The 13135-nt window shown below is 39.9% G+C and overlaps 1 protein-coding gene across 2 annotated transcripts in view; it reads left to right on the top strand.

Annotated features, from left to right (window-relative positions):
* Positions 1-13135, top strand: part of MTUS2 (microtubule associated scaffold protein 2) — a 300838-nt gene that overhangs the window by 129393 nt on the left and 158310 nt on the right. For both annotated transcript variants that reach the window (XM_065678445.1, XM_065678446.1), the window contains one exon: positions 9010-9216. In XM_065678445.1, coding sequence (XP_065534517.1) covers positions 9010-9216 — 207 coding nt within the window. The remainder of the gene's footprint in view (positions 1-9009; positions 9217-13135) is intronic.

Here is a 13135-nt window from a genome sequence, read left to right as displayed (position 1 = left end):
CAGTGTCCAGAATTGCCAGCAGAGATCTTGATTCTCTGAAGCCCTGGTATACACCTCTTTGGAGACATATCCAGTACCTTTTTCGTACTCCCCAGCTCAGCATGACCCTGGGCAGAATTACTGGGGTGGGGGGGAAAAGCAAGAGAAGAATCAGAAGGAGAAGTGTATGGTGCCACAAGACCGCGATAAATATTAATTCTACAAGGCCTGTTGTAAAAGGCCTTGTTAGCCTGGAAAAGCTTGGAGGTTTTAACAGTGTATATTTAAACAGCAGCACGTTCAGAGGCAACTGAAAATCAGTCACTGCCAAAGTGAGCACAGCAGCTGTGGGCTATAAGTGTGCAGAGATTTTTTTAAAGTCATAAGGAATAAAGTTAAGTAATGACTTAGGATTGTATGGTCCCTCCTCTTGCCCAGGACAGGATTCCTTCTGATTGATGTCTATTTAACCTGCTCATGAAAATCTATTTATAAAAATTGTCAATATGAGATCCTGCAGCCTTTGAAAGCAGGCTGCTCCAATGCATTACCTGCTTTCAATTTAAAAGTTTTCTGTACTGTTTTGCTTAATCCCCATTGCTGCAATTTACTTCCTCTTCTATCTGGAGTGGACATGGGGCCTTCTCCCCTTTGTAGGTATTTGAAAACCATTACTCTTTTTCCCCAGTGTCCATTTCCCCATACTAAGCATCAGAAGAAATTTAGAGGAAAATTAAATCAGGATGGTATTGGGCCAGAGCATCTTACCCGAGAGGTCAGCATCAGACAGTCATACAGGTTGCCAAGATTTGGGGTTTGTTAGAAAATCAAGCTTGTCCATAACACAGTGTCTCTTGACACTATCCTTTGCTATTTGACCCTGCATCTGGAGTTTATCTATATTGATGCTGACCAAGCTCAGTTGTATGTGACTTCTGAGACACTCCAAGATTGCACACTGGGTAGTAAATACCAATTCAGCTCGGTGAATTGAGTTCAGTCAGCATTGAACACAGGAATGCAGGTGCAGAGAGCAATTGGATCATATTTTCCATTGAAGTGAAACTGCAAGAGGCTGCAAGTTCAGGATAAGCCATTAGGTAGAGTAAGCCATTCTGTAACAGGAACCAGTCTGGCAGATAGATATGAGAGAAATATATGAACAGGACCTATTATCAAATCCACCATCTTTTCTCATCCTTGGAAATGAATGTTGCCTTGATTTTTATTTATTCATAATCCATCCACCCATTCTTTATATTATCCTGCATCACTGATGACTGCACATGTGACTTTTTTGTAACAATTTTCAATCCAAATTGGAACGTCTTGTATCAATTTACAGTCTTCCTATATTATGTGACATTCTAAAATCTAAGCAGTATCCGCCTATTTATTGCCAGTAATACTTCCTTTAAAAATGTCAGTGCATGAGAAGTATACATGAGGAAATTGCAGTAGCTGTTAGAGCAATTCCTATTCCACAAATAAGGTAAAATTTAATTCACAGGTCTCCATAATTTCCTTCTTACAACTGTTATTTTGTTTGTTTCTTTACTCTCTATTAATACATCACTGTTTCAGTGATGCTATTCAAGATAACTCATGGTAGTCCAATAATCTGTCTACCATCTCTTTCAGGATCCCAAAGTGTGTCTCATCTGGTCTTTGGGCTCTGACTGATTTATTGATGTTAGATTACCCAAGACTTGTTCTGGAGAGGTTGTTAATGTCTCTGGTTTTTCACTGTCCAGCCCAGGATACATAGTTTTCACTTCCGGCATCTTACCTTCCAATTCCCTTGTGAGATGAAGAATATGCTTATTTTTTCTGCAACATCTTATTCTCTTGCAAAGTACTTCCCATTGCTCTTTGTTGATTTCTTTTATTACCTTTCATGCATTTCTGTTACCTTATATTAGACTTTTTGCATTCTCTTAATTTCGGCATTTGATTTTCCAATTATCCATTCAAGATCGGCTGTCCAAAGCCTTTTTCCTCGTATACCTCAAGTGACTTAATCTTTCTCTTAGCAACATATAACTTCATAGGTCAGCCCACCAGTCTTTTCATCTTTCATAATTCCATCTGAGTAGAATAAATTGCTCATGAAAGAGACTGGAGTGACAGCAGACAGGAGAAGATTGATATAGGAGTGGAAAGGCAACAGAGAACTGGTTCCTATGGCCGTGTCCAGGCTGATGCACAAATACAGACCAGACATGGGTCCCTGGCTGCTGGGCGGGCTGGATGGGACAGCAGCCCCTGGCATGCCAGAGCTGGTGTGAGGCTTACTGGAGGGGCTCAGAATAGGGCAGGCACCATCAGCCAATAGTTTTAAGGTTCCCAACACCATTTTCAACCACTTTTCCTTAACTTGCAGTTAGCAGTGGTATTAAACTTAAAACTGCATTATTGGTTTTGATGCAATATTTGAGAAACAGGATTAAGCACAGTTTTGATTAATAGTCATATTTATAAATATAAGCAAATGAAATGCATAAATATATGCTTACTGGCAGGGGAGCTGGTAAGACCTTTGCCCAGGGGTCTTGTGGGGTGTGAGATCTTGGCTGACCGCAGCAAAAGCAGCTCAAGTCTAGAGGGTATTTTTCTCTCAAGAATGCCAGTTCTGCCTTCAAGACTGCAATCAGCAACTCTTGAAGCTCATTTCTGAGCTTTTAATCCAGTTTCTAATCCTAGTGATTTCAGTCCTGCCCTGGGGTAATGGAAGCAGAAGGATCTAGCCAGTTGCCATCCCATGACAAAGTGTGAGGTATCGCAGGAAGGCTTTTAAACTGAAATCGCCATGGCACAGTATTGAGGACAGAAGCAGTGCCTCATAATGAGGATTTTATTCCCCTTTGCCATTCCATTCATAATGTAGCGGTCTGTTTAAGCAGCACTGATAAGCTGAGTGGTTTGGTCTGTGTATAATACTAATACTCATAAAACTGACTCTAAAGTAATTGATAATTAAATCCCTGAACTGCCCTGATGGACTCCAAGTACTACAAGTACATTAAGGGTTTCATTAGTTTCAAGACACAAGTAGAAAGTAAAATAATAACGAATGATCCCACAAGTCTTATGTCCGAGTGTGATGCCTAAAATATGACCAGAGCAGTGATCCTTCTTCATCTGTAGGACAAAGTACAAATGTGTTGGCATTTGCTGTGAGTTCCTTGTTCAGCAGTGCTGCTTCTTAGGTGATGCTTTGCCTCATATGGGTCAGGCAAGCAGTCTGCCTGTACGAAACAGCATTCTATACTGTATGTAAGATAGAAAGTAATTGAATCACGATGTGTTTAAAGGTGCAATAGTGTCTGCAAAAGTTTGATTATTTTATGTAAATTGACTCTGCTCCTTCTATGGGAAATTTGTAATTCAAAACAAGCATTGAAGGATACTGTGCCTATAACACATAAATTATGAATGTGTTTTCTTGGTTATAAAGACTTCTTGGAGCAAGCGTATTAGGATTTGCATTAATTAGCTGATTATTGTGATGGAATTAATGTCTGATTTTGAAAAGTATTACAGAGCTTTCATAATTAAAACTTCACTTAATTCTCCATTTTTCAGTAGTATTTATGGTATTTTTTTCTCAAAGAGTGAGTTAATGAAATGATGTTTCCTTATCACCTCTTTGTGTATTAAATTTGCCAGTCCAGAGGGTCTAGCAGTTCATCTCATTTCTAAGCAAGCCAGCTCTTATTAAAGGTACAATTTATATATAAATCAGGACAGCAATGTTCCTGATTACTCAGGCACACACAGATATATGCATTTATTTGTACCTTTGTATACGTATAATGTATTTCATCATGAATACTACAATATGTTTACAGCTTTCTCTTGGTAGGAAAGCTTTGCTTTCACATTTATTCTCAAGAATACCTAATACTTGAACAAGTAAATGAGATTTGATAATAGAAAAGGGATTTTGAGGTTACCTCCTGAAATATTGCCTTACTGCTACTCCAGCTGTGTGCTCATTTTATAGGTTTTCAGTTACTTGGATTTGAGCTGACAAACTTCTTAATTGTTTAAGGAAATAGGTGACAAGGGGAGAATTCAGAGAGGAAAATATTCTGTGTCCTCTACTGAACTGCAGTGTTTTCAGTTGGCATTCTCTGCTTTCCTTAGGACAGCAATCTGTATTTTGTAAAGAAAAATTAAGTGCTCAAAGGAAGAGAAGCACTTTTTTATGAGTTTTGCTAAGGACATTGCCATTATATAAGGACTTAGCCATATACCACCTCTCTGCTCGCCCCAATTACTGTGTCTTCAGAGAACCAAAATGCATCATATGAGAAGGGTTATCTATATAAACGTTGTGCCAAATTGCCAGTCATGACAATGCTGGATGAAACAGCAGCAAGTGCTTCATACCCTGCCTCCTCCCTGCAAAACCCAAGCATCACTGCTGGCTGGGCACCTACAGCCCTCCTGAGCAGCTGAGTAGCAGCAGCTGAGCAGATGAGCCATGGCTTTGGTGCGCAGAGAAGAGTTCTTGCTGCTCTGGGCTTTCACTGGAAAATGCAGTAAGTGTGGGTCAGGCACTGACAGTTCCTGTGCTAGAAGTTTCTGTGGAATGCTGCTGCTCTGCATGGCAAAATGAGCAAGGACACATTCTGAGCAAACATGGACAAAAGGAAGCTGACAAATTCTTAGGGTGGTGAGAACCTGCTGAACAACCTTTCATTACCTGGGAGTTAGGAAGGCACAGAGCGGCTTTTTGGGGTTTTTTAATCTGAATCAGGAGGAGATGAGCACTGCCTACTGTAGATGGTTTACTGGCTGGTCAGAAATTAATTGATGTTCAGCAGTGACAACTGTTTTTCCTTTGTAACTGAACTGTCCCAGGCTTGACATTTGGGTAAGAGATCCTCAGGGGAGCTGGGCACAACCCACTCACTGCTCTTGGAGTGTAAATCATTAAAGCCTCTGTTTTAAAGCCCCTTTCCTCAGTTCTTGTTCAGAGAGAAGTCATCATGCCTATGACAGAGAAACCACAAAGACAGCAGCAACAGTATAGGTTGCTTATTTGTGCTATTTGTTTTTAATCTGCAAAGATATCAATGACTGGGTTAACTCTGAGGTGGATTAACTGTGCGGGAAGTTAACTCTGCTTCTATTATCTCTGATTAATTCAGTGACCTTGCAGGTAACTTCTTTGACTCAGATTCCTGAATATGAAATGAGAATAATGATGTTCAGAGCATCCTATAAAACAAAGTGAGATTTCTGAGAGGAAATGACACCTAATGATTAAAGTTTTAAAAGACATGCTTGTCAAAAAAGAACAAACCAACCCACCACAAGAACACAAAGGCTTGACAAGGATCCCTGAGTCTCAAGTGAAGTCTTGAGCCACTACTGTTCTTTTCAAAAGAACATACCTGTGTAAATCTCTTCTTTCAATTTCAGATTTCACAAAGAAGTCACATGAAAGTTCCTAATACTTGTGCATGGAGATGTGATTCATGTGTGGTGAGGATGCATAAGAAGTCTAGCTCAGTCTTTTCTTAAGGCTCCCCAGGCACATCTGGTTTGTGTCAATCAGTCCCTACCTCAAAATGTTTTCATGTTTCTAGATGGAAACAGCTTGAAGTGTCATAGAAAATTACTTGTGTGCCATGCAGACAACAATACTTAATTCTATAATTAGCTTCAGGCAGTGAGACAACTGGAATGAATTTTTGCCAATTTTTAAAGCTTATTTTGGCAGATTTTTATTAAAATGAAAAGTGCTCATTAAAATAACTTTAGGTTTGAACACCCAGACCTTGTTTGCAGGAGTGCTTCTATACTTCTAAGAAACAGAAACAAAGAAAGAACATGCATCATAAAACTCGATGATACTTAGAACAGAATATATATACAATAAGCTGATGTCTCATGTATTTTAATGAGAAAGAAGACACAAAATTACTTAGTTTTAAGGATTTGAATGCATCCTTAATGAGGATAATGTCCTGCCCCCAGGACATTCATGGTACAGAAGAGCTGGATTAAAAAGAATAGAAATGAAAAATAATTTAAGGATGATGATGAGTTCAAAATACCAAATATTGTTAGTTCAGGGAGAAATTGAATTGAAATCATAAACTGAAACAGACACAGAAGTGTGAGAAAAAACACTGAATCCTCTGCCCCAGTATGGGAGAATGATCTTGAAGAAAAGGTAGAGATGGCTGGGCAATTTGTCACCTGAACCCTTCTGGTTTTAGGGAAATTATTCTTCTTCAGTGACAGCTGTAGTGCTTGGCTGTATGGCAGTGCAGAGAACTGGAAGCCTGGGGACTAGGTGTGGGCACCCCTATGCTTGAGCTGGGGACATGGGAGTCCCAGGTGAACCTCCCTGCCCTATGGCAAGCACAACTCAAGTGCTTTTTAAATAAAACCCTTTTTAAATAAAACCATTTCTAACCACTTCCTCCCCTCACCTCCCCCCTGACCCTGTGGAATTTCCCCTATTCTGCTGCAGGAAATCAGTCATATTTATAGCTTTTTGCTGTAAAATGGAAAAATTTCTCTTTCCACCTCAGTTTTCAGAGACGATTAGGAAAAAGCAATCTCAGCTCTCAGCTTGCATAGCACAGGCCTGTTGGTACATTTTTTGGGAACTATAAAACCTGCAACTGACCATCCCATACCTTCTTCCTGTTGCCACTGACTTGGGCAGGTTCCTTGCTCCTGCAGCCACTTTGCACAGATACTCTTCTGTGCTTCAAATCTGGATGCTCCCTGGTCTTGGTCCTGTCACTGAAACAACACCTGTAATATTTTGCACACTGTGACTGAGTTGTGTGCCTTTTATCACATGCAGTTGCCCTTATGTACCCAATAGTTAGCTGGCAAAGATGATGTTTGGCCATTCCCAGCCACAAACAAGTGTGTGAATGCACAGTCAGCTGGGTAAGCAAGATACCCAAAATACTGTTGAAGTGGCATAGCCAGTCTGAGTCCTGCTATGCAGCAGTTGTCAATGCAGAAATAGTCCTCTCGAACAGAGAGATTCTGTCTAGAAGATGATTAACATGTCATTTTTAACATTTGGGACTCTTAAATCCTTTCACTGGACACTTTTTATTGTTCCTGCATGAAAATCAATTTACATGATTCACGCTAATTGCAAGCTCTGCTGGTAGAATTGAGATCAGGCTCCTTAGTGCCTTGCCATAAGATCATCTAGTTGTGGTGTGAAGGTCACCAGCAGTGAGGAGATAAGTCTGGTTTGGTGGTACTTTGCAGATAGCCTTGAAATAAATAGCTGTAACAGACCACTGTCAAAGCAGTGCTGCACAAGCCTAGCAGTAGACTGACGATAAACATCACTGCTTACCTGTTCTCCATGCTAATGTGCCTGCACTGCTCTTCACCTGCACTTGGACCCTACAGGCATTTCTGAGCTCATCTTCACATCATCTAAATGAAGGCAGATTCAGGATCAGAGTCTTTTAAAGGAATGTGTTTTACAGGGTAACAAAATTCTTCTTAGTTTGATGTTGCATGTATTTCTATTTCAAGAAAAAAGCCTTAGTTTTGTTGAACAAAACTTAGTATTATTACTGCGATGAGGTACACATCTGTCTTTCAAAATCAATGTAACATTTTTCTGTTTAAAGGAGTTAGTCTTGTTTTCTATAAAGTCTCCTCAAAGTGTAATGCTTCATTAAAATTAATAAGGCTGTGACCTACATAGTTTACAAAAGAATTAAATACTGTAATATGAAGATTGCATTCTTACTGTGCAGTTAATTTCCAGTTTCGCTTTGTATTATGAATGTTCACTTCTTCCTTTGAAGTATATGTCAGGCTAATGCACAAATAGTGCTCACTGAAAAAGAATGGAAAAAGGGTGACTTTGTGGCTTTTTCTGGTAGAATATGTTGATTGTTTTAGTGCAGCCTTGCTTCCTAACCCACCAAAACTGATGACTGATTAAACACTTTGGCACCAGCTTTTGGAGAGCTTTGTTTGCTTGTTTTGAATATATGATTTTGCGGCTTGGTATTCCAAAAGGAAGAGGAATCTGACATTGTCAAACCTAGACAGAAAATCTCGGCCCAAATTTTATGTACACCTGAGGTTCAGATTCATTTGGTATCCAGACATTCCAATTAGAAGGAAACTCTAATCTTTGGTGCTTGAAGATGATCCTGCTGTGTTCATGGACCTTTGATCCATGAAGACAATTTGGAACATTTATGGGCTTGTGTTTGGATTTGCCTAGAAAATTTCAACTAGCCAAGAGCAGCAGAATGCGAGTTAGGACACAAACTGGAGACAAATGACTAGTTAGCAGTTACCACAGAGACATAGTAGCTGAACTACTACTGTTGTCTAACTTCATCTGTTATAAGCCTGCTATTGGCAGTTGTCTGGGACTTGTTAGATGTCATTCACATAGGCTGGTGGTTTGTAGTGAGAAGTCCATCAGTGGAAATGGCTACTGGTATATTAAAAAAGTACAATTTTGCCAGTCATGTCCTTGTTTCCAGGCTTGGTGCAAGAAAAAGGCATTTTCTTTTAGGGAAATGTAAAAGAAAAACTTCAAAGAAGTGTTTTCTTTGATGGAATACAAAGAAGTCCTGTGTCCTTGAAGTGGATTGTAGGCATTCTACAATAGTTTCCAAAATTGGAGGCTATGAGTAGGGTGTGTATGAATTTCTTTTAACTGTCATAGAACAAATGTAAAATTAGAAAGTGATACAGCATCAAAGAATATAACATAGAAAAAAAAAATCTTAGCAGACTTGAACTATGTTACTTTGCTGGAAGTCTGAGTTATTCCTCATGGGTCCTTGCTGCATTTCATGTTTCAAGAATTATTATGACTTGTAATTGTTCCCCAGAACTCCTTAGTGGAGTGAGAATAAGACATCACTTGAGTTTGAGCAGCTGTTGAAACTTGAATTCAGTCTTTTTACTGACTTTATGTAGTTGGGTGGTACAGGTAATGATCAGTGTATCCCAGTTCAGTTTATTTAATAAAAATTTCTTTCTTTTTCCTTCTTTCAGTTGATCTTAAGAAAGGCTCATGTCCAAGTGCTGCAAAATCAAATCTCCCCAAGCCCTGCCAGCCTGGACTTCGTCCTCCAGGTTATTCACGGTTACCAGCAGCTAAACTGGCCACATTTGGTTTTGTCAGGAGCTCAAGCGTATCCTCTGTCTCCAGCAACCAGTCAAACGACAGTGCTCAGAGTGATCAAAGCAGAACAACCAACCGTAAGTTCAAAAAGAGTCCTTCTTTCTGGAGGGATACTAAATAGATGTATTCCAGGATGGCCCAGGCCGGAGTTTGTGTATAATTTAGGACTAATGTAATCTGTGCAGCTCTCACTAATCTTTTCTGTGCCACTGAGGTGTAGGTTTGGTATCTTGACTTCCTAGTGTGATTTTTAAAAATATTATTAATAATAGATGAATAGGTGCTGAATGTACATTGCATGTAGAAGGGGCTGGTTTCCCTGCTCTAGAGAAAACCGCATTAAGAGTGAATCTGAGGCATTTTTTTATTTTATTTTTATTCAGAATATCCCTTTTTACAAGCTGAAGGAAATAGTTACAGTAAACTGTGTTTGGTAGGTATACTGCAGCCATGAAGAACAGTTTAGGACAAAGATAATCTAAAATGAGCAACATAGTCTTCCACTTAACTGACTGTAATAAAGTCAGTTTAGAAAAGTTAATCAAATAATGTCAGAGATGTGAAAAGTATCAGAACTGGTACTGTAGCTGTTGTATCTTCTACACACTTGGAAGAATTCCATGGCTGGAATGTAATTTCAAATCCTATTTTCTATCAAGACTGCTAATTTTATCAAGTACAAAATAACACCTGATGGTTTGTGCAGTTCTTGGAAAGTGTGTGCATGTCCTGGGCCCAGAACAGGAATGGGGATTGAGGGCTTTTCATCACCATTTTTCTGTGAAGACTGAGTTCAGCCCAAACTCTTCCAGTATTAGAGCAAGTGGGATCAGGCCAGGAGGGGTGCAGACAGTGGAACCAGGTGATATGAAACAACAGAGAAGCCAAGGTGCTGCGGACCCCTAAACCTTTCAGTGTTTGTATTCATTTGAAATGAATTAAAATAAAGTGAAAATAGTTAAAAAATCTAAGGGTTTTCTCTGTCCCATTTTAGATTGCGTAAGTGAAATGACAGACTAATATTTCCCAGGACTTTGCCAGTCATCCCAAACATGCACTTGCATTTTGGTTTAAGGTTGGACTGACCACTCATTTCTGTTTATTTCCTAATAAAGTTTACTTTGAGGATAGTCAACCTATTTTGCTTTGTGCTTTTTACACACAACTTTTCCTTTTATCCTTGTATTTTTTTGTGTGTTTGGTTACTTATAACCTTTGATAGGGACAGAATTACCTGATTTCTGCTTAGACCTCAGCTTACTTCTTCGTAAGAAGTGTTGTTGTCTACCAATTTCAAGGGTGAATCTGAAAAAAATTCCATCTGTAGGTACAGCACTATCCTTGAACACAGTGGAAATATCCAAGTTCATACAATTGAGAATTCTTTAACAGGAAATTGCCTCAGACTGTGGAATTTGAATCAATTGATATCCATTCAAAAAACTGTTTGGAGAAGCATTAGTAACCTCAGATCCAGAAAGTTACATCTAACTCTTCATTTGTCTTAAAAGAAGTTGATTTCATTTATATATTCTGGGGTTTTTTATATTATATTTGCATATTAAGCCTATAAAATCTGAAACCATATTCTTTAGTTGTAGAATCCATGGATGTGGAACTATTTAGTGCACACATTTTGTTCCAGCTGACTTTGTTGATCATAGTAACCATCTTTAATGTTGCGATTAGAATGTTGTGACCAGCATGTGCATGTTTCTGACAGATACAAAAATTACCCAGGGGAAGAGTTCTGCTTGTACAAATTCGTGTAGACACAAGCTCAGTCTGTAGGACCTATCATTTCTGCTTTTGTGGACAAGTTAGATAGCTCATCTAAGCAGTTTCCCTCCAATTCCATGGGAAAGCAACAGAATGAGCACTTTCCAAGGATCATCTCTCTGAGATGATTCCTGTGACACACACAGATGTCCAGCCCAGAAATCTCTTGTTTGTCTTTCATTACGAATGGATAATGCTTCCTCCTGTAAGTGGGTGAGAGACAAAGGTGTGCTGCCAAGTGGGTGAGAGCACACCCTGTGTTTAGGGCATCAGCCCTCGGGTAAGTCATTGCGCAGGAAGACACCTAACATCACCCGCTTTCTTTGGATTAAAGGCAACACAGCTCCTCTTCATCACTCTTGATAAGGCAGATGTTTCCTTATTGTTGTATTAACTGTCATAGAAATGTTATTAGTGTAAAACTGTATCATCTTTTTCTATTTCTAGTCTATGTGCCAGCAAGTGTTAAATTAGTTGCCCAACACCCAAGAAACACAAATTGCTTTTTTCAACCACAGTTTATTTAACACAGATCAGCAGTGCACTTCAACGTGCACAGAGTAACGCCAAGAGTGGATGTAGAGGAGACGCATTGGCTCAGCCATCTTAGCATGACATATTATATCTTTCACTTCTGCTGGAAGAGTAGTTTTATTTAAATTAAATAAATAGCTGATTCTGTAGTTACCACCTGAGACTGTATCTTTGACTAAATCAGACTTCCTAGAGGGCAGCGTGAAAATTTACCGTTAATTTTGTCGCTCAGTAGGGTAGAAAATGAAAAAAAAAAAAAAAAAAAAAAAGCTTTAGGAATCTTCAAACACATATGATAACACAATTTCCGATTTAAGCAGCATCTCTGCATGTCAGGGAGGCAGACTTAATTGAAAACATCTTAGAAATGTGCATATGTTATAAATAGAGGGGCTGCTACTATTGTAAATAGAGGGGCTCACCTCAAGATCTTGTATCTTCCATAAAAAGCAGGTGACTATGGATGTGAGAAGGAAAAACACAGATTTATTTTAGAGATAGAGTGTTTTAAAGAAAACAGTGATTCTTGATGGGGTCCTAGTGAGATCCTGTTACTGTTTTTCTCTCCCCTGCCAGATGTGGTGTTGTGCTAGCTCTTCCCAAACTCCTGATGGTTACATTTCTTTTCAAAAATCCCGACTGCTGTCTCATTTTGGCACACTAATACTGATTGAATACTGTCTAGGGAGTACAACTGCACTTGTTTAGAGTAAGGAGACATGTTGTTCGTGTTGTGGAGAAATTTGTTAATGGAGCTGTGACGTGGCAGCTTTTTTCTTCATCAGATTTCTCCCCTTCCTGTGACCTCTCTGAAAGCAGTAAGCTTGGATGTGCATGGAGCCTGTGCTATGCTCCTCAGTTGTCTTTCTGGCAATAGCTTTACATATTCTGATTGACTCAATTAAATAGATTTTCAGCGGTGGGACTATACTCTTTTCCCACGGTAGGGACAGGGCAGGCTGTGCAGCACTTGCCTGCTTGTCCTCTGGTCTTTCCTGGAATCCTGTCCCTTGAGTGTGGGTATAAGCCAGGCTGTTGTTCATTGATAACACACCATCTGGGGCAGCCGTTCCACCAGCTGCTAATCAGGATCAGTCGTAAGGGGGTCTGCTCCTATGGGGTCCTGCCTGATGAGGCTGGCAACCAAACTGCTCAGCATCTCACCAGCTTCTGTGCCAGAGAACTGACCCACAAGCCAGGTCACCAGTCTGTTTTGGCCATTTAAAATCCACTTTTTGATGCTCATGTGTAACCTGTGGTTTGCACACAGGGGAGCAAAGGTCTGTGAAGCTCTTTCATGACGGTGGCAGCTTCTCACCTTGTTGAAAGAAGGGTCAGGAGAGCTCACCACAGCTCACCACTGCCTGTCCTGCCGTGCTCAAAATAAAGTGGTTAAAATGGTTCAGGGTGAGCTCTTTTTTCCATAGGGAGAACAAGGGCAGTTGTGGTTGAATGAAACAAGTCCGAGAAGTGGAAGCAGTGAGAGCTCAGTGTCCCAGCAGACGGGGTCCATCCTTTGTTGCTGCTAATGTTCATCTCCATTCAGTGGGGAGTGTGCAACTCTCCCTGACACTTTCACACCTCTCACTCACAGTTTCCCACATCAGAGCAGCTCTATACCACAGTGCACCAAGGCCCACGTGAGGCCTCCTGCTGGAGCAAAGACACATGGCCTGACACCTG

The sequence above is a fragment of the Lathamus discolor genome, chromosome 4, assembly GCF_037157495.1.
Source record: "Lathamus discolor isolate bLatDis1 chromosome 4, bLatDis1.hap1, whole genome shotgun sequence".
Classification (NCBI taxonomy): Eukaryota; Metazoa; Chordata; class Aves; order Psittaciformes; family Psittacidae; genus Lathamus; species Lathamus discolor.
Note: the sequence above shows the minus strand (reverse complement) of the source record. Positions and strands in the feature narration are given on the sequence as shown.